The sequence below is a fragment of the Leucopleurus acutus genome (assembly GCF_964270905.1).
Source record: "Leucopleurus acutus genome assembly, chromosome: 2".
Classification (NCBI taxonomy): Eukaryota; Metazoa; Chordata; class Mammalia; order Artiodactyla; family Delphinidae; genus Leucopleurus; species Leucopleurus acutus.
Genome location: NC_139143.1, coordinates 71,891,578 through 71,919,350, shown reverse-complemented (window position 1 = coordinate 71,919,350; position 27,773 = coordinate 71,891,578). Strand labels below are relative to the sequence as shown.

Below are 27,773 nucleotides of genomic sequence, written 5' to 3'. Positions count from 1 at the left end.
TCCCACTTGTCATTGTCATGTTCTGGAGACAATACCATATACTTCTGTGGCTCCCAGAGTATTTAGCCCTGGGTTGGGCACAAAATGGGTGCTACATATAGAAAGCCAGGGGACAAAGATGAGTTCTAGATATAACTGAGGGATGGAATAATAATAATAGCTAACACTAAATATATGCTAGGCACTGACAGAAGAGCTTTACCTATATTAACTCATCTAAATCACCCAATGAGATTGGAGTCATTGGGAGATTGAGGAGTCATAGGAGTCATCCTATGAGATGATGACTACCATAATCCCCATTTTACAGATGAGGAAATCGAGTCATAAAGCTAATAAATGACAGACCTGGGTTCAAACCCAGTTAGTCTGGCTCCAGAATTTCTACTCTTAACCACTTTGCTGTATTACCACAAATGAGATGGGGAGAGGGACAAGTTGCTGTAAAGAGGATGGAATAAAGATGGGAGAAGAGTAGATGTTAAGGAATTAAATAATGGGCTAAAATATGGAGAAGGAAAAAATAAGGGCAATTAAAAGTAAAAGACTGGAGGAGAGGGAAAAATAGTAAGAAGGAGAAGGAAGATAAGGAATCATTGACAAACAAAAGGTGAAAACAGGAAGTCAGTCACTGTGGATTGGGGAGATAAGGAGGACCCAGGAAGGCCTGAAGAAAGGCTGCCATGTCAGGCACAATGCAGAGAACAAATGAGGAGAGGCGATCCTTACCTGATGGTGAAGGTGCCATTGTAGGCGTCAGGCTCTGGCTCAGGCACTCTGTGGAGCTTCTGCTTTGGGCTAAGACCAACACACGACAGCATCGCATTTGTGCAGGTACACAGCTCACATATGCTGAAGTTTGTGGCGGCATTCTGTTCCGGCTGCTTCTTTTCTGGGGTATATTTTACACCAGGAAGGCCTGTGGATACTGAATACTGAGTCGAAGGAAAAAGAACTGTCTCAGATGCCTTGGTTGCAGAGATATGTTAACTCACAGGTCCACAGGTGGAACTGTGACTTGAGTCAGGTTTGGTTGTGCAAGTGTCACCTCAGGGTGTTTTGGCTGGGGAGATGTAGTCTGCTGTAGGGATCTAGAATGTCCAGCCTCCATAGTGGGTTCTGGAGTGGTGGTTTGCTCTAGGTCCACATAATGAACTCTGACGCTGGATGATGTTGAATGCTGACCTTGATCCTTACTTGGATTTGGAATTGTCACCTCCTGCTGGAATGGAGATTGAAATACAACGTCCTGAGGTCCCTCTGGAGGCTGAGTTGGGGTGTCCTGCATGATTGGAGAAGGTACAGTCTCCATATTGCATCCTGCAGTAACGGTAAGTTGCACATCCATAGGTTGAATTGTGATTGAGTCAGGTTTGGCTGTGCAAGTGTCATCTCAGGGTGTTTTGGAGGGGAGCTGTAGTCTGCTGCCGGGCTGCAGAATGTTCAGACTCCGTAGTAGGTGCTTGTGTTTTGGTAAGCTCCAGGTCCAAAGGTTTAACTGTGATACTGGGTGATGTTCGATGCTCAGCATGATCCTGATCTGGGGCTGGAACTGGCACCTCGGGATACAATGGAGACTGAGCTACAACTTCCTTAATGAGCTCTGGAGGCTGAGCTTGGGTCTGCTGCATTGCTGGAGAAGGTTCAACCTCCATACTGGATTCCAGAATTAATGTAAGTTCCAGGTCCAAAGGTTGAACTGTGACCTCAGTCAAGGTTGGATGCTGAGCCTGAACTTGCTCTCGGTTTAGAAGTGCCACCTCGGGGTATGTTGGAGGATCTATAGTCTCCTGCAGGGGTGTGGAATGTTCACCTCCATAGTAGGTTCTGGAGTTGTGGTAAGCCCCTGGTCTAAAGGTTGAACTGTGACACTGGGTGATGCTGGAAGCTCGGTGTGATCCTGATCTGGTGTTGGAACGATTGGGTTCTGATATACTGGAGGCTGAGCTACAAAAAATTTCTTAGGTGGTTCTGGAGGCTGTGTTAAGTTATCCTACATGGATGGAGAAGGTTCATCTTCCTTAGTGGGTTCTGGCCTTATCGTCAGTTTAAGGTCCAAAGGTTGAATAGTGACCTCAGACAAGGTTGGATGATGAGCCTGAACTTGCTCTGGATTTGGATATGTCACCTCGGGGTATGTTGGAGGAACTGCAGTTTGTTGCATGGCTGAAGAATGTTCAGCCTCCGTTGTAGGTACTGGAGCTCTGGGAAGCGCCAGGTGCAAAGGTTTAACCCTGACCCTGGGCAAGTTTAAATGCTGAGCTTGGTCCTGTCCTAGTGTTGGAACTGTTATCTGATAATGCACTGGAATTTGTGCTACAACCTCCTTAGGTGGTGCTGGAGGCTGAGATGGGGCCTCCTGGCAGCTGGAGAAGGGTCTGTCTATTTAATGGGTTCCAGAGGTAGGTCTGGGAAATCCTTCTGGACTGGAGAAGATTCCATATTCTCAGGGATCTGTAGAAGCTGAGGAAGGGTCTCTTGAGGGACTGGAAATGGTTCCACCTTTGCAGGGAGCTCTGATGACTGAGCCTGAAGCTGCTGCTGTGTGGGAGAAGGTACCACCCATCCATAGGGGCCTCAGGAGACATATCTGAGCCCCACTACGGAACTGGAGACTGAGCTGGAGCCTCTTCCTGGATTAAAGAAAGCTCTGTCCCTCCAGGGGGATCTGGAGTCTGAGTAGGGTCCTCCTGCTGCACTGTAGGATGTTCAACCTCTTACTGGGCTCTAGAGTTAAGACAACTGCGAGATCCATGGGTTTAACTGTGGTATTAGGCAACACTGGATGTTCAACTTCACCTGGACCTAGAGATGAGAATGACACTTCATTATGTACTGAAGGTTGAGCTGCACCATCTGTAGAGGCCCCTGGAGGCTGAGTTCGGTGCTGATGCTGGACTGGAGAAGGTCCAACCCACTCAGTGGGCTTTGGATGCTGAGCTGAGCTCTCCTGCTGGCTTGGAGAAGGGTCAGTTTCCTCAGGAAGCTCTTCAGGTTGAGTTGGGGCTCCGTGCTGAACTGGAGAAGGTTCAACATTCTCAGAGGGGGGTGGATGCTGATCTGAAAACTCTTGCTGGACTGACAATGGTTCCAACTGCTCAGGGGACACTGTAGACTGAGCCGAGGTTTCTTGTTGGGGTGGAGAAGTTTCAACCTCATTAGTGAACGCTGGAGTTACGGTAAGTGCAAGATCCACAGGTTTAACAGTGACATCGGGCCGCTGCAGAAGCTGAGCTTGATCCTGACCTAGAGGAAAAACTGTTGTCACAGGATGCTCTGCAGAGAAAACTACAGTCACATTAGAGAGCTCTGGAGACTGAGTTGGAGAGGATTCCACCTCATCATGGGACTCTGGATGCTGAGCTGTGGCTTCCTGCTGAGGTGGAGAAGGTACGTCAGGAGCCAGTGAAAGCTGATCTGGAGTCTACTGCTGGCTTGTGGCAGGTATAACCTCTTCTCCACGATGCTCTGGATACTGAGCTGGGGTCTCCGCTTGTACTGAAGGTTTATTATGTGTACTATCTTCTAGAGTGCGGCTGGAGCCTCCTGTTGAACTGGCAAAAATTCAACCTCCTCAGGTGGCTGTGAAGGCAGTGTGGGGCCTCATGTTGCACCGTAGAAAATTCTGCATTAGTAAGGGGCACTGAGGCTGAGCTGAAGGCTTGCGCTGACTTGGAGAAGGTCCCACCTCTGGAGTGGGTTCTTTTGTTATGGTAAGCTCCACATCTGCATGTTTGACAATGACACTGGATAACTCTGAATGTTGAGCATGAGGGTGACTTGGAGGTGAACCTGTCATTTCATGATGCTCTGGAGGTTGAGCTGGCTGTTCCTGTTGAGTCGGAGAAGGTTCCACCTCCCCTGAAGGAGGCTCTGGAGGCTGAGCTGCTTGCTCCTGCAGGGTTGCAGAAGTTTCTATCTCTGCTGGAGACAGAGCTGGGATCTCCTGCTGGGTTGCAGAAGATTCTGCCTCATTAGGGGTCTCTGGATACTGAGCTGAGGCTTCCTCCTTGGTTGCAGAGGTTTCAGGTTCTCCAAAAGACTCTGAAAGCTGAGCTGGAAAGTCCTGCTGGGTTGCTGTTTTCACCTCCTCAGGAGGCTCTGTAGGCTCAGAAGGCTGAGTCGGTTGCTTCTGTGCACTAGGAGAAGGCTCAGCTTCCACAAGAGGCCCTGGGGGCTGACCTGTAGGCTCCTGCTGGGTTGGAGAAGGTTCAACTTCCCCAGGAGGCTCAGAAGGCTAAGCTGGTTGCTCCTGCTCCCTTGGAGGCTCAACCTCTCCAGGAGGCTCTGGAGGCTTAGCTGAAGTCTCTTGTTGGGTTGGAGAAGATTCTGTCCCCTCAGGATGCTCAAGCGGTGGAGTCAGGTGCTCCTGCTGAGCTGTAGGGAATTCAGCTTCCGTAGTGGGCTCTGGAGTGATGCTAAGTTCCAAATTCAGAGGTTGAGGTGTAACACTGGGCAAGTTGGAATGAGCGTGACGCTGAATGCCAGGTAGAGATGCTACCTCTTCACTCACTGGAATTTCATGTACATACTCAGTAGGGAGACCTGGAGGCTGAGTTGGGGCATCTTGATGGAGTAGAGAAGGTTCACCTCCTCAGGGCTCTCTGGAAGCTGAGATGCTGCCTCCTGCTGGACTGGCGGAGGTTCAACCTCCTCATGGCTCTCTGGAGGCTGAGATGGGGTCTCCTGCTGAACTGGAGAAGGATCAACCTATTTAGTGACCTGTGGAGTTATGGTAAGTGCCAGATCCAGCGTTTTATCAGTGACATTGTACAAGTTTGACTGCTGAGCTTCATTTACCCCATGATGTGCTACTGGTTGAACTACAAGCTCCTTAAGTGTCTCCAAAGGCCGGGCGAGGGCTTCCTGAGAACTTGAAGTTTCTAGTTCCTCAGGGGCCTCTGAAGGTTGAGATGGAGCCTCCTGCTGAAGTGGAGGTGGTTCTACCTCTTCAGTGAGCTCTGGATGACGAGTCTGGGCCTCTGCCTGGGGTGAAAAAGATTCAACTTCCTCAGGGGTCTGCGGATGCTGAGCAGGGCCCTCCTGGGGAAAAGATTCAGCCTCCTCAGTGAGCTCAGGATTACGAGTTTGGGCCTTCTGCTGGGATGGAGAAATATCTCATCATCCTCAGAAGACTCCCTGTCGTGTAGCTTTTGTGCCATATTTTCCTTGCGTGTGGCGTTGAGAGGCCTATACGTATCCCTATGTCAAAGTGGCCGCCTTCTCCCAAAAGGGTCCTCCTAGGAACAGAAAGGGAAATGTTAATTCTGCATCTCGCCTGCTTTCTCTGGCCACAGTACTTTCTCCTCCTCAAACTTACCTGACTCTCACTTTGCCCTGAGCTTCTCTTACGCAGCAGAAATCGAAAAAAGCCCCTTGGAGGCACACACACACAGTTAGTGTTACATGTCCTTTTTGCATCTGTCTCACAATGTGTTATCTCTGGTCTTATTAGGACTAAATGGGTACCTTAGTCCATAATCACAATGAGCAAAATCACCACAGATCCGGGATCTTGAAAATCATTGCATGCATGCTGGCCTTCCAGTTCTCTGTGTCTGTCCAAAATGGCCCTCTAGTGTCTCTGGGGAGACCTTTACATGTAGCTTAGCATGGAGTATAGGCAGGATTTTCAGCCCCACTCACCTTTCTTGGTCCTTGGCCAAGTGACATCATGCAGAGAAAACACTGCACAACGGCGCAGGGCAGAAACATGTTACTCTCTAGATGCGCTTCACACCAGTCCGTTTCGGACTTAGTCGCACATGCAGCATTTGCTGGGGGTGTGGGTGTGGGGAGAAGGTGCTTTTATTTTCCTGGCTGCTCTATCCTAAAGTTGAATCACACCAAGTAAACACATGAAACCAAGGAGCAAAGTTATATATACCTCTCTGACTTTCATACTGCAGGCTGTCACTGTGGTGTCAGTGAATTGTGGAATCAGTTTAAAGGCCATGACCAGCAGGGAAACACAAAATACTCTTTCTGAATACAAACAGAACAGAAAAAAATCAGAGTGCACAATAAGTTTGTTTCAGAAACTACTCATGTCCATATAGTACGTGTATACTGAATTGTGACATAAAACGAAGCTCAGAGCCCAAGCACAGTGCGATCAGTAGAGAAGTCCTCAGTGGAAAGGGACAATCTTCTTTTTGATAATCACTAGCAGTATGACCACGGGGCAAGATATTTTCCCTTTCTGTTTCTCCAGTTCCTTATTATAAAAGGAAGAGACAAACAACTGTCTAAAGTTTCTCCCTGTTAAAATTCTATGAGGTTTAGATAAAGGGAATACAGAGTAAGGCCCTGAAAAACAGTAGGATGAGAAGGGATGTTTTCTTGCCAAATTACAAAAGGGACTCATATGTTCTACCTTTCATCAGCTTTGAGTGAGGCCAGCGCCTAAATCCCCAACCATGTGGCCCTCCTACCCCAGAGCCTCCTAGAAGGCCTCTGGCCTGGCCTGATGCCTAGGAACCAGGCATCAGGCCAGCAGGAACAGGTACAACCAAAACCTCTCCCCGTCCACCCTCTTTCCTTAAAGGACTAGTGAAAGCAGATGAATCGGTGCCAGTCCTGTTCTAAGTCAGCTTGGGCTGGGAAGCAAATTCTGCTAATAAATAAATTAGGGTAAACCATTAGGGTAATTAAACATTCTTCCTGCTTTTGGTCAGGAAATTGAAATAGATGAGTTCTAAGTTCTCCTCTAGTTGTAAAATTCTGCTTTCAAAACCAGTATTTACCTTCTGCTTCTCTTTTTCACTTCCTCTTTTGCAATTCTATGAGAATAGATGTTTTTAAAGAAAACATGATCATGATTAGCCATTACAAGTATTTCCAAATCCTTATTCATTCCTTTTTACTTTAAATCTTATCTACCCAGTGAGATGATAACGTTTTTAAGGAAAGGAAATCTACCCTGTTTAATAATCCTTTGACTCTTTCACAGTACCTAACATAGGGACTTGCATGCAGCAGGTGATATATTTTATTGACTGTTTTAGATAATGTTCAACAGATAACTCCTAGTAAATCTCTTAGAAGTAGGAAAAGAAAATAAAAGTATCTAGCAGAAACATAAGCATTGTTTTAAAGTCAAGAACAACAGTAGGATGCCCATGATTACTGCAACTATTGATCATTGTGGAGGAGGTCTTAATCAGTATGATAAGAAAAAGGAAGTATTGGAAAGGAAAAGACAAACATATTTGCACATGAAATGAGGGACCTAAAAAGACCAAAAGAATCAACCTAAATTTTATTGGAAGTAAAATGAGTAAGATGGCTCCATACAAAATCAAGAGATCAACATATAAACCTCAATAGCTTTCCCATATAACACAAATAACTAACGAAGAAACAGAAGAAACATCCCATTTACTAAATCAATAGAAATGCATAAAGTACCTAGGAATAAACTTAACCAAAAATTTGTAAGACCTATGTGATGAAAATATTAAAAATTTTCTGAACGACATTAAGAAGATGTACTTACATGGCATGAGATACCATCCTCCTAGAAGGTTGTAAAGAGGTCAATTCTCCTCACATTAACCTCCAAATTCAATGCAATGCAAATTCAATTCAATTCAATTCAATGCAATAGCCAAAATAATTTTTAAATAAAACCTGGCCAGCAGACATTTGGTAGAGAATATATGTAAGAATAGTTATGAAATGTACGAAAAAGAAGGTCAAAGAGTAGGACCTTGTCCTACCAGATATAACATGTGTTATAGAGCAACTGGAATTAAGCAGTGTGATATTGGTACTGGTACAGGACAAGATAACTGGATTAGAGGATAGAGTCCAGATAAAGAAAGAATATTAGACCAGGGAAGAAAGACTAAACCATTCAGTGAAATGTTTGAAAACAATTAGATCTTCATATAGGGGGAAAATGTTAGATCCCCTACCTCAACCTCACGAAAAAAACAAATACAACAAATTCTAGACAGATTATTAAATTACTTGAAGAAAATATTATGGATTATTATTACATCATGAGGTGACAAAGGCCTGGCTAACAAAACCTACCGCACATGAGCCATGAGGAGAGGTCGGGCAGATATGGTGGCTGACTGTCAACACACATCCTACTCTTCACAGCCCTTGCCCCCTTTTTCCCTGGACCGTTTGTCTTCTTCTTGTTGACTTATGAAACTCTTGGGAGTTCCCTGGTGGCCCAGTGGTTAGGCCTTGGCTCTTTCACTGCTGTGGCCCGAGGTTCAATCCCTGGTCAGGGAACTAAGATCCCGCAAGCTGCACAGCATGGCCAAACCCCCATGCCCAAACAACCAAACAAACAAACAACAAACTCCTTATAGTAAAGAAATACTGGCTTTCATTGAATTTCAGTGTTTCGAATCTTTCCAGTTTTTTTGTCTCTGAGGAGACAAGACAAAAGAGTGGAGTAGGGAGCACAAGCTTTGCAGTCGGGTGAAACTGGCTTCTGCTTTTGGTTTGGCCACGGGGCCTTACATTGATCTCCTTCATCTATGACAGAGGGATAGTAATATCAACCTTACAGGACTGTGGGCATTAAATCAGACAATATATGGAAAACTCTTCCTCTTACGCTTGGCATGAATCAGTGTTAAGCTGGTGTCACAGACAAGATGGTGGAATATATCAAAGGCTCTGCTTGTGGCATCAGGCTCTGAAGGCTCTTTCCCACCATAAGATTATAAAAATATTGCTTTTATTTTCTTCTAATACCTTTATGTGGTCTTTCTTCACATTTATGGAAATATGTTTATTTAAGATGAAAAATGGGGATCCGCTATTATTTACCCCCCAAATAGTTATCACCATTAATTCATTTTTTTCCACTGATTCGAATATTAAAACATGACATTTCAAAAGTCTTAAGAAAACATGGGTCTATTGCTTCACTCTATGCTACTTCAAATAAATATTCGGCTGCATTATTCCTCACTGTGGAATTGACATAACGCCTCATCTCTCTTCCGTTGAACACCATTATTGTCTACCATAGGAAGAGCACTGCATGGCCCCTGTCCTCAAAAAGCCTATCATATAAGTGGGGAGAGGAAATAATGGTTAGGACTCCTCGGTTTCACTGCGGAGGCTACAGGTTTAATCCCTACTTGGGGAACTAAGATCTCGCAGGCGAAATCAAAACAAAAGAAAACAAATGCAAGGTTAAACTACATAGAAGTTAAAAACAATAAAAAGGGGACTTTACAGAAACTGTAAAAAAGCAAAAGGCCATATGCCATCTGGAGATGTAGAGGGTACAGTCTGGGCAATGGCCAATGACTAGCAAGCTGACCCCATGCTAGTCTCCACCCTCCTAGGCTCAGAAATCATACTCTTCCGCACCAAGAGAGAACTCATGTCTTCCTGTTGTGGCGGTCTCACTTTATCAATATCACAGGATTGATCAAAAATCAGAATGCCAAATTATTACTGGACAATGAGAAATACATCTGTTCTACACACAGGGCATCCATGTCTGCACAATCAGTGAATTACCTTTTGTAGATACAGGCCTCAGTGGCACACTCAAGCACAGTCACAAAATCGAAGGCTACTTGGTGAGAACAGAATTAGAAAAGGAATCAGCTGAATCGAGAATTTAATGGGAAGGCCTGAGGTAGCTGGATCGGCCCATCTCCTCAATAGGCACAGCCTGGCTAGTGGGCCTGACTCTTCAGTTATGCTGCCTAAGGTGCCATCTCTACTCTCAGGCAATGTGAGGATGGGCACTGCCCATGTTGGTCTCTCCTCACCTTTTCTGTGCTTTCACTACTGACCAACCCTCCTGCAGATAGACACATTTCTCTTGAGAAGTTAGTACATCATGTCAGGTTTTATTCAAGTCTGATAGGCCAGGAAGCCATTGGTCCTTACACATCTCTGCTCAGCTCCGTGATGTGCTAACATTGGTGTTTCTCTTCTGGGCAGCTGCCTTTTAAAAAACTGCTTACCACTCTTGCTAGTTCTGAGGGGAAGTGACTATTTGCTATGGGCCCTAAGAAATGGTGACAAACCTTACAGGACAAGGATCAGGAGGGCTGGAGTATTCAGGGAACGCTTTATGAAGAAAGATATCTGAACCTGAGTTGGTCTTTGAGAGGTTCATAGGACTTCCACAGGCAAAGCAAAATAAAGGAATTTTAGATGGTCAAAGGCACAGACAAAAGTAGGAATGGGTTTGGTGTAACTAGCGTATAGTGAGGAGCTGCTTTGGCTGGAATGGGGGCTGCCATTACAAGAGAAAAGGTCAATAAAGTAGGTTGGATTGGTAGGGTAGAATCAAGATTGTCAGCTTATTAAAGTCACTCTTTTAATGTTAGCAACTGCCTATTGGGAAAAGTAATAAACCATTATGTAACTAAACAAAAGGTAAACAGGCTAGCTCCAGGAATAGGCTACTATAAATATGACATACTTTAGGGTAGCCTGCTGCAGGATTTTACTTGCAGTGTTTTAATGGAAGCTATCTACACAATTCCTAATACACCGGAGAAGAAAGCTGCTAAGTAAACCTAAGGAATTGAAGAGATCACACTTTTATCTTTTAGCCACGACCTTTTAGACCTCCCAGGGTGACTGATAGCTCCATGAGTATGGAGATCCTATATCTCTCATCATTTCAGCCAACAAGCAAAGAAATCAACAGTAGAATGAGAGTGACTGGTGAGTACATCAAATCAGCATACTTTTTTGTGTTGAAGAAATTTTACTATCATGTCAACTCTGGCCTTCTTATAAACTTCACTTGTCAAAATAGTCCAATGGCTTGTTACCATGGATCCAATTCCATAGAGATCTCCTGGGAGTGGGGTTCCTTTAAAAATCCTGTGGGGACTTCCCTGCTGGCACAGTGGTTAAGAATTCGCCTGCCAGTGAAGGGGACCCGGGTTTGATCCCTGGTCTGGGAAGGTCCCACATGCTGCGTAGCAACTAAGTCCATGAGCCACAATTCCTGAGCCCGCGCGCCTAGAGCCTGTACTCCACAACAAGAGTAGCCACCACAATGAGAAGCCCACCCACTGCCATGAAGATCCAATGCAGACAAATAAACAAACAAAAACACAAACAAACAAACAAAAATCCTGGGAATATACTTTTCAGTAAAAGAACAAAGTGTATTCAGTCCTCATGATTAAAGAGAAGAATCAAGTAGTAGGAGGAGGAAAGGTGGCTTTGATTCTCAGTTTGTGGGTTCTGAATCTGAATTAATTATTGTCCTTACCTCAATGAGACACAGAATTGTAACCAAAATCGTCACTACTACAGTTACAGATATTGCCAAGATGAGTTTGTTGTTATAGCCATATCCTGGAACAACTTCTGTGAGCTAAAAAAAATAAGTAACAATTTTTTAAATACAAGGACATGGAAGGGATGAAAGCTAACTATTTTTAATCCTATTCTAAATGATAGTTAACTATTCTTAAAATACTATAAAACCAATCCTTTCAGGCAAGTCGCTTCTATAAGAACAAGCCAAATTTAATGTTATTAATCTTATCATTAGCATTTCCTTCTACAATTTATTTATCTACACATTATTTATCTTGTGTTATGCCTTTTCTAGTCTACCCTAGGAATAGTGGCACACTCTCTAAACGAGCAAAGTGGGAGATCACTGTCTTAGCCAGTTTCATGGCTGAAGATAAGATACAGACTAGGAGCCCATGGTATTCCTGCTTGGGCACGTTAATGGCATGTCCTAAACTGAGTGAAAGTCCAGCTCCCATGTGTCAGGGGTTATCCTCACCTCACTTGACTTCTGCTCTTTCTGCTCACTCTGGGCTTCTGTGCTCTCACTGATATAGTTGTCAGTTTTCCACTGGTCCGTATGCCATTCCGTTTTGGAAACATTTACTTCTTGCTGCTTGCTGAGAAGTTTCATCAGGAGGCCTGTTTTAGAGATGAGGTTGGCACAGGTCAGCTGCACGTGTGTCTCTGAGCAGTCCATTTTCAAATTCTGGATAACATGAGAAATGAGCTTTTGCATGTCATTGCTGGGGATGAGGGACTGTAGCTGCTGGTTTAGCTGAGTTTCAACTTGATCACCTGGGGATGTGAGCCCTGGGAAAGTGAAGCCTGTGGGCTTGGGGATAATTCAGTGCCCGTGTTGTGGTACTCCCACTGTGTTTTGTTGGTGTGTTGAACAGTTGGCATACTGTTATCTGCAGCAACAGTAGAATGTGCAGTGAAGACGTTCCTATGGGTAGTGTTTCCAGGGCCGTTTCCTCCTGGCAGAGTAGAGTTTCCTCTAGAAATAATTTCATCAGAAACATTTTGTGCAGTATTGTTTTCTGAACTAGTGTTTTCTGCAGAAGTGTCTGTAAAAGAAAATAATGCTGGAAAAGGATTTTCCTGAGAAGTCACTTCTCTTGAAGGTGAAACAGCCTCTCGTGGAGGGGAATTTATGAGACTCCTCGCTACAGAGAACGGAGAGCTTGCAAGCATCATTCTACTGAGTGAACTTTTCTTTCTGAACTTTCGACTCCTTTTGACTTTGGGTTTTCTGTGGACCCGATGAGACTGAGTTTTATGCAAGATGTATTTTTCACCAGAAGGTGAGATTAGTTCAGGAGCCTCAATATTTCTAACTCTAGCCTTTACAGCTTCTTAAACAAAAATAGTGTGGGATAAGTCTTTTGATTTGCTTTTAACCTCTGATGGGGATTTTGGAGGGATGGAGGCAGAAGGCCTGCCCTTGAAGTACTGTTTCAGGGAAGAGGAGCCTGCTGCCTTGTGTTCCTTTATGAATGAAGACTCTGCATTGGACGACTTTCCCACCAGCTTCCTGGGCCTCTGCACCATGAGAAGCTGTTTCAGCTTTCTTGGGGATGGCCTCCTGAGCCTTCTTTCTTCGGCAGTGTTCGCCACAGATTGCTGGGCATTCCATTTCCTCCTGACGCTCTCATCTCCCACTGCTTTGAGGTGCATTTTCTGTATGCCCCTTGGGCCCCTGAGGACCCTGTTCACTCTCAGCAGCTTTTTCTCTGTACTCTCAATCTTTGCTAGGCTGTCTTTCTCTGGTTGGGCAGCTTCCAATTTCTTTTGAAAGATGTGGAGTTTAAACATGGCACTTAAATGGTTGGAACGCGTATGCGGGGCAGGTTTATCTTCCTTTTTAACCTCATCAAATTTTTCTTCGGTTTCTGCATCTAACAAATTTTCCAGAAAGTGAAGTTTCTTCAATTTATTTTTATTAGTTGAATTGTTGGGTACAGGTTTAACAGAAGGGCTCCTTGTATTGATTTTCAAAATGCCCAGTGGCATATCTCCATCTTGTGTATTGAATGAATGGTAATAATGTTGATTCCACATCTCCTAGATTTCCCTCTGAGATAAGAGGCAGTATGTAATTCAGTGCACTGATAATATCACTTTTATTATTAAAGTCCAGCTGCTCATTCATGAAGCCTGACAAGCTGACAGCACTTTATCTGAGGATGCCCTCTCTGACTCAATAGTCAGCTCGCTGCTGTTCTTCTTCCAGGCTTGTAACACCTTCATCAACGATTCTTCTGCATTCCCTATAGATGTTTCTTCATCTGTCAAAAATAACTGTTTTTGATCATTGAAGACTGATGGGACAGCTTTTAGTTAGTCCACAGCCAAATAAATTAGGAATCAGTCAACGTTTGAGTGCCACTTAGGAGAAAAAGAAACACACACTTAACTCTATGACTGGCAACAGCAAAATGATATCTCTTGAAAAAGTGGCTATCTACTCAGAAAATTCTGTAGTGTGAAATATAGTAACTGTATTCAGGATTACTCCACTGGTTCCCAGGGGCCAGAACTGAAGAAAAGCCAAGGGTGGAAGACAAATATACCCCTACTCAGCTGGACTCTCTGCAGATCTACTGTGACTCCTCAAATTTATATACCTGATCCTGTCCTTCTTCAGAGGCAGAGGAGTGTGAGCCTTCCTCTATCCACCTCTTTAGTGTGCTTGTGTCCTTGCTACTATCACAGATGACCACGACAACAACCGCCGTTAACAGGTCGTCATCTGGACATTTTCTTCTCCACCCACCCACCGAGTCCTTTGCACACTCGCTGCTTCCATATATCCCAGCCCTCATAACAGAAGGCTCTATACAGAAAAAAAACACTATGTCCGCCCGAGCTCTTTGCTAAAATTTGGGCAGGGATCTGGAGTATAAGTTAAGAGATTTGCCCAATTGTATGCCAATGTGGAATGTTCAACAAATCAATGGAATAATACTTGAGGTCCAAAATGCAGAAGGGAAAAAGCAACTTCTGTCAGATGGCTACTTTGCCTTCATTTCATTTTACTTCTAATATTTCCAGCTTCACTTGGGGAACCATCCAAAGCTTCTGACTGTGTGAAGGTAATGTGTACCATTGTGAAGCTGGGCTTCACTTCCAAAACGATTAAAAGTATTTTTCCTGAGGGTCAAAGGAGGAGAGAAGGGTCATGAGAAAGGAGGAGCATGGGCTTGCAGAGAGCCCCAAACTGGAGAGAGGAGATCGGGGCACTAGGGTCATAGCACTTAACATCTCTGATCTTGTTTCTCCTCACCTGTAAAAGGAGATTAAAAATGCCTTTTCTGCCCACTTCTGGGGTAGAAGGGAGTAATACAACTAGTAAAAAAATTGTTTGGGGGAGTTCCCTGGTGGTCTAGTGGTTAGGACCCGGCACTTTCCCTGCTGTGTCCCGGGTTCAATTCCTGGTTGTGGAGCTAAGATCCCACAAGCTGTGTGTCACAGACAAAAACAAATTGTGTTGAAAAATCAGCGATATTGTCTTTATATAAGTAGCCAAGTATTATTATTTATGATGTGCTCTAGATCAGCGATAGAGACCTGTATTCAAGCTACGTGGGCATGAAAGCACATTTTGGAAGTCACCAAGTTAGTGCCAATAAATCTAATATATAGAAAAATAGTTGAAAGCCCCTGAGTGTTTTGTGGATAGAAAAGCTTGAGATTCAGAGCAAGTTCAGAGCTGGACAGTCTAAGAATAAACTAGCTCTCCATTCCATTAGAAGGGCTAGGTAGCAGCTTCTGGTTATGGAACCAGAAATCTCAGCCTCCAAATAGGACATAAAACAGCATCACTTGTACTCTTTATAAAATTGCAGAAAAAAACAAAATAAACAAAAACATATTTACACCTGTCCTATAACACAAATGGCACTTGAGACCTAATCTATATAAAATCAGTTTACAAACTGTGATGCACTCTATTAATAAGTTCTCATTTGCAGAGAGAATAGCATAGGATATGTGGCCGTTAATGTTAATTCCCTTCCCGCTTCCATTCCTTTCTCTTGTCCCTTTATGTATGTGGATCAGTAACATTATTAAGCTAACAATGTAACTGAGCAACTATTAGCTTAGTAATGTAACCAACACTCTGACTCTTACCAAGGGGGTAGTTCTTAGAAACTTAGGGAGCTGGAACTCTGAATGAATGAATTAAAATAATGAAATTACATCATTAATTTTAATTTTAAATTAATTTTAAAAATTATCATCATTGATTAAAAATAAAATTAAATTAAAAATTTATTATCCCACAGTTGAGACTCACCACAATGTGTGAAGTCTGTCAGGCATCCACTGTCAGAACACAGCTTGACTCTCTTACAGACAACCTCAATGGTATTTTTAAATTGGCAGAGGCAGCAGGCCATACGGCTAGCTAGGTAAGATCCTATAAACGGAAACACAGATAATTAAATTCAGAGTAAAAGAGTTACTTGAGTAGGTAGAAAAGGTAGGCCAAGGCCACCACAGACCAGTTAAAAAAGGAGTTCTTGGGGCATATGGACTGCAGAACTGAATAGGGGCCGGTTAGCCAATTGCTGCTCTTGACTGTTGTAAATAAATACAGAGGAGGAGAGAGGTGCCCAACAGAAGGATTAGAATGGCAGTAGATATGGTATGCCTAGAAAAAAGGGAATAGGGATTAGAATTGGGTGACACTGATCTGTACTTTAATTCAGAAGTATCTCCTTCCAACCCAAAAGCGTCACTTTGGGTTGAGAGTACACAGGAAGAAAGCACACTTCTAAGGAGAGTCTGAATAAGACCGCACCTTCTGGAATCCCTTTCTCAGTTCCCATTTGTGAGTAGTAATATATTAGAAGTTATTCTAGTAATAAAAAAGCATCGTGTGGTTAAACAATAACAGAGATCGCATTGGCCAAATCTAGACAAAAGGAACATTCCAAAGAATAACATTATTATTATAATAAGCTATAACATAGTTAATTTTTAAAAAAGCACATGAGTTCATAGTGATACTCAAAATGAAGTGGGGGGAGCTCTTCTGTATAGAATAATGTCAGCTAATAAATGCAAAATGGATGATAGAATAGGAAAGTGTCATTTTGCAACTATCAATGTAATAATTGATTCAGACAAAGATTATCATTGATGCACAGTTGGGTAAAGAGTTGTTTGAAAGTAGGATCTTCACTGGTCCCAAAGTATCACCCCACAGATTATTTATCAATTACAAAGGGGAACAATAACTTTACAATGGAGAGATATGGAAGAAACCACCTTAATCAAGTGATCAAACTTAGCACTGGGCCATCCTGCTGGGATGGAGAAATTTCAGCTTCCTCAAGGGGTTCTGTAGGTTCATCTAGGCTCCCCAAAAAATCCGTAGGTGGGCTGTCCTCAGGATAAATGGCATCCATACTGGGATCTAAATAATCACCCTGCAACTGTTGTTCTAGACCCTGCGTGTTTTTTTGAAATTGGCCTATACTTCCAACAATAGTTTTGTCAAGCCGTTGATGCTGAACTAGATCTTTCTTCAGGTTTGGGGGTGAAACAATAAACTTCATTGGTTTTGAGCTGTTACTACCTAGAGGTGGAACAAGTATTTCAAATGACTGGTGACCTTCAGCCTTCTATAGACCTATGTGTTTAGTCTTACTTTTGTGTCGAGAATGGAGAACCAAGGGCTGATTCTGATCCCAGTCTAGCACTGGAACTGCCTCTGGGAGCTTGTGATGTTGGGTTTGCTTGTTATTTAGATCCTGATGGGGAAAAGCAAACTGATCTGGCCCTGTAGACAGCTCTCCAACCGAATCCGTGTCCAGGTATGGAACCCCAGTCTCAGTCAACTCCTGATGAGGCCGGGCCAACAACTGGACTGGAGACAAGGACGTTAAGTAATTAAAGCCCCCGGCTTCTGCCAGGGGTTTAAGGGCATGGGGCAATTTGGGAGGAGGGTCTGAGGCCTGTGAAGACCAAGCCTCTGTCAGCCGCGGGGAGTTGGGGGTCACCTGGACGGGGCCCAGGGCCCACTCCGGCGGCTGAACTGCCTGGACTAGAAGCCACCGTCCTTGCCATGTGAGGAAGAGCCGAGGCAAACAATGGCGCAGCCGGGACATAATATGCGGCGGCTCCAGGGGCAGTGACCCAGGCCAGTGAGGAGCCGGAGCCACATCCTGCGTCCGAGCTGAACCGCTATGCCAGCGCCAAAGCGACGGCTCACGTTAGCAACCGCGCGCCCCGCCCCCGCCTAACGACCCTCCCGTTATTTACGACATCTTTAGTTACGCCACCGTTATTAGGCGTGTGGAGATCCAATCCGCGCCACCAGAGTGGGACTTTCTCCCAGAGTCCCCAGGGCGCAAGTCATCCTTCCCCTTGCAAAGGTGACAATTACCTTCCGCAGGGCTCTCTTCCCAACCCCGCCCTGCCCTCCCTGGCCCCAAACAATGAGGCGGGATGTGGGCTGCAGACCCGAGTGGCCCCAAACTCCAGCAGCCCAAGGGTTGAGGGGGGAGGGAAGGATGCAGAGCTTCCCGAGGAAACCAAAGGACCTGGCATTCTGGGAAATTCAAAAGTGCTAGTCCAGTTCTGGCAATCTGAACTCTTCCTCCTCAAAGCTGAAGTCTGAGAGACTTTCCTGCTCCCTTTGGCCACACGGCTGACAAGAAAAGTAGCTGACCTGCAAAATGAGCACCAGTTAGGGTGGCGGGAAGGGAACACACCTTACAATTATGGGAAAATGTTGCCATTTCCTCCAAACTCTCAGTATCCACGTCTCATTATTCATACACCACTCTGTTACTAGGGGTCACCACTGAATCAGGGATGACTCCACAACTTCTGAAGGAGGAGTTTGGGCAGGTGAGCAATTCATTCTGGGAAAGAGAGTCTAAAACCACGGCCCTTTACATTACTATGGAAAACATCCCCCATCCCAACTTTTCAAAACAGAGCCATTAATCTAGAAAAAAACTACAGTGTCACTTTTCAGAGGTCTACCTTGTGTGCACATATGGAGAAGACACTTAGAATATTAAAGTCAGCATGTTAAGTAATTTTCTTGAAATACTGTAACTAGCACTCAGTTTAATTTCTTCACAGTCCTTTTCATAATCTATTTAATTTAATTTTAATTGTCTGGTACACCTTTAACACCTAAATTCCAAGAGAGAAGGAGCTTCACCTTATTTCCAGTGCCTAGCACATAATGGTTTCTAAATGGAACTGATTCCAAGATTGGCCTCATTTAGGAGTGGATATGTTGTTATAATCAGGTTTCCAGAATCTTTAGTATCAATACGGAACCCTTTCCTGTCACATTTCATAGGAAACTAGACTTCTTAAAGCCCAAACATGGATACGTTTCAAGTTTCCTTGACTGATTGAAATTGAATTAAAATAATTATTTTGTACAGGAAAAAACTTTCAAAATTTTTACATTTTTCAGAACATAACCACCTTTTCTTTCTCTACTTTCTTCCCTTTAAAACAAGCTTTGCAACATTGGGGTGAGTTAAATAATCAGAAATCTAGCCAAAAATTAAGCTCTCAATGACATGAAACACATTTTTTGCTCCTTTTTAATAAAACTCCTATATGCAGTACATTAATGTTTTCTTTCAGAAACTACGTTGACAACTTAATCCCTAATTCGACGCATCCATATAACTGGTTTACAGAAAGGTTCTTTGGCAAATTATTTAACACAAGATACATATGAGATGCTGAGATCTGGGTAATAAACCTTACTTGAAAGGCATGAATAGTTTTTAGACAGTGTAGCATAACCACACTTAAGACCATAGTTACTTTGTTCCCAAATCCCTGCAACTCTATTTGAGGGGAGTTCTAAAAGGCCTGTGTCTTCTCCTGTGTCCACAACCGTAGACATACACTGGTGGCCCTCAATCCTGCTCTCCAAACTTCAAATAAGGGGCCAGAGCCAAGGCCCGGGACTTGGAAAAGTCCTAGAAATTCCCTGCCTCAAAAGCAGTTTCACCTTTTCCTAAGGAAGACAGAACTGAGTAGATATGCTGAAGTCTTCCAAATCCTGCTGGGTGTTTTGAATTATGGCTACACTGGCTGTGTACCCCTTGAGATTTTATCTCCACATACTTGAATTAAATCCTGTAGTTCCTCTTCGGTTCTAGCATCTGTGACCTCTTCACAGGGTCTATATGCCACAGCTGTTTTACCACTTTCTGTAATAAAGTTAACAAGGATCAATTCAGAAGTTTTCTTGTTCTAAAACTTCCTATATACAATGGTAGCACTGAATAATTAGACATTCTTTTGACTTCTAAAAACAGAAAATAAGAGCATTTTCCTAGAAGTTCCCTCATCTGACACTTCAGTTTTTATTATAATTATTTGTGAAGACATATATAAGAAGTATCAACTTTATGATAAAGTTTTCAAAAACTTTATGATCTTAGAAATAAGAACTAAGGGGACTTCCCTGGTGGCACAGTGGTTGGGAATCCGCCTGTCAGTGCAGGGGACATGGGTTCGAGCCCTGGTCTGGGAAGATCCCACATGCCGCGGAGCAACTAGGCCCGTGCGCCACAACTACTGAGCCTGTGCTCTAGGGCTAATGAGCCGCAACTACTGAAGCCCACGTGCCACAACTACTGAAACCCCAGCACCTAGAGCCCATGCTCCACAACGAGAGAGGCCACAGCAATGAGGAGCCCGCACACCACAATGCAGAGTAGCCCCCACTCGCCCCAACTAGAGAAAGCCCATGTGCAGCAACAAAGACCCAACACAGCAAAAAACAAATAACAAATTTATAAAAACAAAAAATAAGAAATAAGGAATAAGGACATAGAAATTAAAAGCTGTGGAAACAAAAATGTTCAATCAAAATACAATTAAATAGGAAGGCATTAGGTGGGGGTCAAAGTGAGTTCAAACCTGGGAGAGATACCACTGGACTATAACAGATACTTCCTATTAGAAGCAAGGCAAGTGCCTACTCCTTGGGACAAAAATTCTACCAGATAAAATGAACAACGCTTTGGAGACAGAGACAGAGAGAGGGAGCATTTGAACACTCTACTGCCAGAAACTGGCCCATGTACCCTTTGGACAATACAGCTTTCCTCAAGGCAAGCTAGAGCCACCAGGCTTTTTGGTCTAAGGAGTTTTGGGTACATATAAGGAGTACCTTGGCATATTAGGCACAAACAACCCAGGAATTTAGTTTGGTTCTTAAAGGTTGTTACCCAGAGTTGACAGCTGATGGAGATTCTGCCTGACGACCAGAGAAGTCAAACTTCACTGGAACGACTGCCCAGGCTGGAAGACCAAGACCAATCAAGGGTCAACTCTTACAAGCCAATAAGGTCTCTGACAACTTAGCTAGGATTTCTCAGTCTCTAAGCCTGCAGGGCTGTGAAGCAGGGGAGCAATTCTGTTCCGGGAATCTACTAATCATAAAGTTTCCTTTGGGCACAGCCTGTGACATTCTCACCGCTGTATAACTCGATAGGGAACACAATCAACGCTATTCAATAGCATGACCAGTTTCAAGGCTCACAAAAACATAGCCAATTATTATATAAGAATCATATTCACCCAATACATTAGAAATGAAAACTGAAATTCAACTGATTACAAAAAGATAGCCTAATAAACACTTCAACAAGAAAACAACGGTAATAATAATAGTCAATATACTTTGTCTGCTTACTATGTTTCAGGCATAGTTCTAAGCTTTTTACATTCATCATCTCATTTACTCTTACAGTATCCCCCATTTGGTGGTAAGCTGAATTACTAACCCTATTTGCAGATAAAGAAATTGCAGCTTAGAGATATTAAATACCTTCAAATGTCTCTGGCTAGAAAAACCTACAATTGGTACAACAACAACAACAACAAAATCTAAGAGACAATGTTAGGACTCAAACACAGGTGTCCAAGGCTTATAATCACTACACTACTCTGTATGATAAGCAAGCAATTGAGGAAGAAGTGGATCAAACACTTTCTGTATGAACTGAGGCAAGTGATTCTACATCTAAACACTGGGGACAATAATATGTGCTGTCGTTCTTCTCATAAATGCCACAAAGAACAAATTTAAGACTGTTGCTGTGAAAGCATATGGGGAATGAAAGAATATGTAATGTTTTAGATAACCATTATATGCATCGAATTAACTTTTCAAATAAGTTTATTTGCTCACTGAAACTGAAGCACTTCAACGACAATCAAAAAGGTCTTACCTAAAAGCACAATCAGTAATCTCTGAAATGCATCTGTCATAGCTTTCTGAATAGCAAGCTTCTGGGTTATCTTCCTTTTCATAAACAACAATAATGACCCTAAATCCAACCAAAACAGATGAATTTAAAATGCCTATATGAATAACTGATTTCTAGATTATATGTTTAAAACTAAAAATGCATCTGTGGTTCTTAGATCATTACCTTAGTGATTAAGGGCAGGCACAACACTGGGGTACGGGTGAATGTCTCTGTTGCAGGTATACCCTGGCATGGCACATTTTTACAGCTCGGATCTATTCTGGAAGTTCCTAAAATACTACACGGGAAATGCAAACCAAGAACGTGGCACAAATCTCATATTACTCACAGATTTCAAATGGACAAGCTAAGGCTACACTGCTACAGACCCTGCTCTCCCGTGCGTAAAGGCCTGGACTCATACAGTGAGACAGATTTGGTTGTAGTGCAGATGATCTGGACTCTACTCAACCATCACCCACTCAGGTGGATGGTGGAGCCTCCTCCACCCCATTCGCTAACAGCCCTGCCTCTGACTTAAAACCCTAAGCCCAAGTGCCATGGATTCTAGGAAAAAACTCAGTATCAATGAGAATCCCCTTTCTAGGGACCTACATTTACTTTTTCCGCTCAGGCCATTTTATAGGAGGCAAAGGACTGAACATTTACACATGAGTTTATGTCAATCTTCAGACAATGATTTTGTTGAGATAACTGAAGGCCACATTACATGTGTATTTGAAGAATTATTTTAGCACAAAACAAATTATTAACCAAACAAATAATAATAATAACTAATTTTCCCCCCTCCTAAGCTTCTTGGCAGGCAGGGAGTTCTAAAATTCTAAAGTTTAAGGTGCTGTCAGGTATTGCCTAAGATAAAAACCTATATTGTCGGGCAGAAAAGTTCTGCCCAGGGCTTTAGTTGCTTAGAAAAGGTGAGAATGTATCTGAAAAGTTGAGTTTCAGAAAGAAAGGAAAAAAGAGAAATCCCACTGCCTCACCTCCCCACACACACACATACTGGAAAACAGACCTTCCTCCAACTTATCCAAAGGTTCCTCAGCCATGCCAACTCAGGGACTCCTGCACTCGTGGGAGGGCAACGCCACCTCTAAAGCACAGAAGACCTTCAGGCTTTGCTTCTGAAGTTGTGTCACAATATCTTCATTTTCCCTTTCTTCAAGGTTATAAAGATCCTGAAGCTGTTATGATTTTGAATTAAACGCTAGACTTCAACATATTCTTTTGTTAGAAATAAAAGATAAACTCCAAGAATCCCAGGTAATAGTTTAGGTATGCTATACCTTCAAAATCAACTGAGACTTGCAAATGAATGACTAGATATGGACAACTATTTTTTATGATATACCATAGAAATACTGGAGAAAATTTTGGACACCACCATCCAAGTCATTGAGATTATCACTAATTCTAGGTGGAAGGCCAATGCTCAGATACTTCCATGTGGAAGCCTCCCACATCTCCTCCCCATAGCCCTGTTCTATTCTTCTCTGTAAAGTCTAGGAGTTCAATGTTGAAAGGAGTCTGGTTAGTCAAAGAAAGTCTACAGAGTTTACCTTGATGATCCTTTTTCACCACCCATGGAAACCAAAGAATTAATTTGCCAATTCTTGGCATCTGGAGCTGTTTAGGGCAAGTGTATTATGATGAACCTCCTTATGTCTGGCGCCGAGATGAACCTAAAGACATAAAAGACCTAAAAATATCACAACCCTACACAGAGACTTATTTTGGATATACCTGAGATTTATCAATACCAATTTTATAGAGTGGTTGTGAAGATTAAGTAGGACATTTTAAGCAATGTGTTCACAGTGAGCCCTAAATACATGTTATTTATTATTTTTAAGTCAGTACTTTTCTGCATCATTTCCAGGGCCCCTGATTAACCAGAAGGTTCCCTGACATCCGGTGGTGAAAGTGATGATGAAAGCATCCAAGGAAGCCCGGCAGAAGCCTATTATGGGGCTGGGGGTAAGCAAAGGAATGGACTGTTTTACTCAACTCATCCTGTAGCTCCTGCTTGAGAATATGACCTGAAGAGGAGACAAGATGGACCTGCCACCGAATTAGGACCTTAATCTGTAGCACTCCCTCCCCAAGTTACTAACCCCTGTTAGAAGAGGGAATATGTATACCTCTATAAATGTAAATAAAGCATCAAAAAGAATTAGAGATTCATCTGCATTAACAAGCTTCTTTGAGAGTGCAAATATTTCCAGTCTTAACTCTCTAAATAACTTATATATTACTGTGGATTTTATACATCACTACTTCTTTCTGAAACGTCTATTTCCATTTGAACAGGGTGTAGTATATAAATTTAGTCATAAAAATTCAAATAATACAAATAAAATCAAAGCATTGTTAATTCTTTGTTGATTTGTTTGTGCATCTTCCTCTGTCACTAGTTTATGAGCTCCTTCAGTGCTTGAAGGAACCATATATTATTCTTTCCTTGTTACCAGAAAGAAGAATACATATTGGCATATAATAGAGGAGTGATGGTCTGTTGACTGAGTGAATGAATGAGTACATAAGAAAATGAAGTTACTTTCTCCAACTGAAGCTGCCTGCTGGAAAGGAGAAATGAAGATTAATTTTTAAATATTGAGTGTCGCATGGGATGCTAGGCCCTGTACGGTGAGTCATAATGGAGCTGTCCTGGACAATTAGGAAGCTTCAGAAGGGCTCTGAGCCCCTGGGTAGTAGAGACAGTTGACATCTGGGATAACCTTGCCACAGTTCTTGCTGGCAAACCTTTCCCTTTGTGCTACTGAGAAAGACTCAGATACATTACGCCTTTCCTTCATTCTATTTTAAGATGTTATTCTCTTTTCTGTATTTATAAAAAACACAGGGGAAAAAAGATAGATACCTGACAATGAATAAAAGAACACATAATTGGAACTTCCGTGCTGGTGCAGTGCTTAAGATTCCGTTATCCCAATGCAGGGGGCCAAGGTTCAATCCCCGGTCAGGGAACTAGGTCTCACATGCATGCTGCTACTAAGAGTTCGCACGCCACATTTAAGGAGCCTGCCTGCTGCAAATGGGGAGCCCACATGCCACAACTGGGGAGCCCTTGAGCCACAACTAAGGAGACCGCCTGCTGCAACTGAGACCCGGTGCAAGCAAATAAATAAATAAATAAATAAAATTGAAAAAGAACGCATAAGTAAAGTACAGAAAAATTTTGGGGTTGTGGGTAGTAAACTAACGCTCTGCATTAAATAAAGAAATATAATACGAATCCCCTTTCCTCTCAACTCTATAGTGACTTGGAGAACATTTTCTTCATTATGCTATCAGTGACGGGCTATATGCTGTGAAAATCTCACAACCTACGCTTATGGAATGGTCTTTATGTCAAATATAAGAAAAGAACTCATTACTCACAACTGATACTAAGTAACGGTTTCATATTCTTTCCAGGACCATCTGTCATATCTGAGTGGTACGTGAAATGGTCGCAGGGTCCGCAAATAAAAGCATGTCTGACAAAAATCATTTCAATCCCAGGGAGTACAGCCAGGATTGAAGAGGGTGTTAAACAGGGTACAGAACTGAGAGTTAGTGTACCTGGAGTCACATCTGAGGAGAGTTCTCAGATTTAATAAAGGTGAAATCAGTGAGTAAAGAAATGTGGGTGAGAAGAGGCAGCAAGGTCAGTAGGAAGTAGCCAGAGCAAGAAGCCAATCAGAGAAGACACACAATTATAAAGGGAAAGGTCTGGGAAGTCTAAGCCTCACTCCCTTATTCAGAGGAATTGAAAAGGCCCTTAACATAATGAAATGTTAATTCTGGGGAAGTAAAATTGGATGGCATGTTAATATGGAATAAGGTTTCTACAATGCATTAAAGAATATTTAACCATTTTCTGGAATCTGAAGTGAGCTCTTAATAGGCAGTTTGAGAGTGATGATGATGATGAAGCCTCCTTTATCTTACATCTGACAAAAGTTTGTCAAGCTCGGGACTTCCCTGTTGGCACACTGGTTAAGAGCCAGACAAAAGTTTGTCAAGCTCGGGACTTCCCTGTTGGCACACTGGTTAAGAGCCAATGCAGGGGACACGGGTTCGATCCTTGTCCGGAAAAATCTCACATGCCGCAGAGCAACTAACCCCGTGTGCCACAACTACTGGGCCTGTGCTCTAGAGCCGGTGAGGCACAACAATTGAAGCCCGTGTGCCTAGAACCCATGCTCCACAACAAGATAAGCCGACGCGATGAGAAACCCATGCACTGCAACGAAGAACAAACTCCACTCGCCGCAAATAGAGAAAGCCGGCACGCAGCAACAAGACCCAACGCAGACAAAAATAAATAAATAAATTCATTAATTAATTAGAAAAATTTTTGTCAACTTCACATATTTAAAATCCACATAAATGTATATATAAGTAAGATTCTTGTGAAGATTTCTTAAATTAAGGGGCAGCAGAAAATGACATGGGGTTTAACATCAGTTAAGTTTGGGTTTGGCCTCTAGTTTCCACGTTTACTGTCATGAACCTTAAGTAAGTCACTTAAGCATCCTGAGTTCGAGTTTCTTCATCTAAAAAAAAGAAAGAAACAACTGGGGAACTGGGGGATCAGTGGAGCAGTGCATGTGAGAGCATTCTGTACACCACAGTGCTGTACAAACGCTGGCTGTTGTTTTTGTTTGTCGGTTTGTTTGTTTTTTCCTTGGGATCTTAGTTCCCAGACCAGGGGTTGAACCCGGGCCCTCAGCAGTGAAAGTGCAGAGTCCTAACCAGTGGACCACCAGGGAATTCCCGATGGCCTATTAGTTTTAATTTCAGCACTTCATCCCAGTAGAGCGAGGAATTCCACATTTGGACCCACCTTCACTGGAGATGTGTGAAAAAGCTGCTTCTGGTCGCATGGCTTTTGGGCTCTGTGGGCATCCCTTGCTGAATAAAACTTGATGATGGCAGAGAACCCAGGACCTCCCACTGCTGTGTTTGGGAAGAGTCGGACCGAATACAGAAGGCCAAACTGAGAGAAGACTGTAAACAGAGAATGCTTTAGGGTGGTCTCACACTAAGTAAGTGCAGTAAATTTCAGGCCTAGGAAACCAAACCGCCCATTCCTTTATATTCCCCCAGCCCTTCACCACAGGCAACTGTGGTGAGCCTGGAACTCCAAACACTTCTCATTTCATGACCAAGTTTCCTTCTGAAATCCTAAGCTTCGAGAAGCATTAGGAGGCAATTCCTTCTGTTGGGGACTAACTCTCAAAAATCTATGGGGGTGAGCTGACTGCTCAGGTCGTCTCTAGAACTAAGATTCCTCTCAGCAGAGACCACAGGCAGATGAGGTACTGAAGCAGTACCCCGGGGCGCCCAGTTACTGGGGCACGGGGTGTCTTCCTCCACCCTTCCCTCCCCTCCGGCTCGGCTCAATTGCAAAGCCTCGGGGGTGGGTCCAGAGCTCAGCTCCCACACCAGCAAGGTTTTGTCACCCTCGATGGGAACCGCAAAAGGTACCAACCGCACCATCCCACCGACACCGCACGTGCGCTGCTCGGGGAGCAAGCGGACTACGCTTGCGCACGCGCACCTGTGCTTTTTAAATACTTAGTGCCAATAACTAATATATAGAAAAATAGTTCAAAGCCCCTGAGTGTTTTGTGAATAGAAAAGCTTGAGATTCAGACCAAGTTCAGAGATTGACTGTCTAAGAATAAATTAGCTCTCCATTCCATTAGAAGGGCTAGGTAGCAGCTTCTGGTTATGGAACCCGAAATTCTCAGGCTCCAAATAGGACATAAAACAGCATCACTTGTACTCTTTATAAAATTGCAGAAACAAACAAAATAAACAAAACTATATTTACACCTGTCCTATAAGACAAAGGGTACTTGAGACCTATGTATATAAAATCAGTTTACAAACTGTGATGCATTATATCAATAAGTTCTCATTTGCAGAGAGCACAGCATAGGATATGAGGCCATTATGTTAATTCCCTTCTGTAGTGGGATAACTGAGGACATGGAAAGGAGACGTGACCCATGAGCTCCCCGCCCCCCCAGCAAACTGAGGGCTGGCGAATAAGCCAGAACTGCAAACAGTCCTGATTGCTTTGAGCGCCCCCCCCCGGCAAACCGGGTGCCTGCAAAAGAAGCATTGAGTGCTTTGGGCACTGATCCATGAGATGTCCTCAGTATAATCAGAGTGGTGGGAACACAAGGAAATGTCCTTGTGCTACTTCAGTATAATCAAAAT

General features: G+C 43.2%; 1 protein-coding gene across 1 annotated transcript in view; it reads right to left on the bottom strand.

Moving 5' to 3' along the window:
• The window catches only part of LOC309979027 (RAD52 motif-containing protein 1-like), a gene marked incomplete at both ends in the record, with an annotated part of 59,563 nt that extends 32,519 nt beyond the window's left edge, over positions 1 to 27,044 (bottom strand). The window contains 2 exons of the mRNA XM_082865607.1: positions 26,500 to 26,568; positions 26,922 to 27,044. Coding sequence (XP_082721733.1) covers positions 26,500 to 26,568; positions 26,922 to 27,044 — 192 coding nt within the window. The remainder of the gene's footprint in view (positions 1 to 26,499; positions 26,569 to 26,921) is intronic.
• Between the last annotated feature and the right edge of the window lie 729 nt (positions 27,045 to 27,773).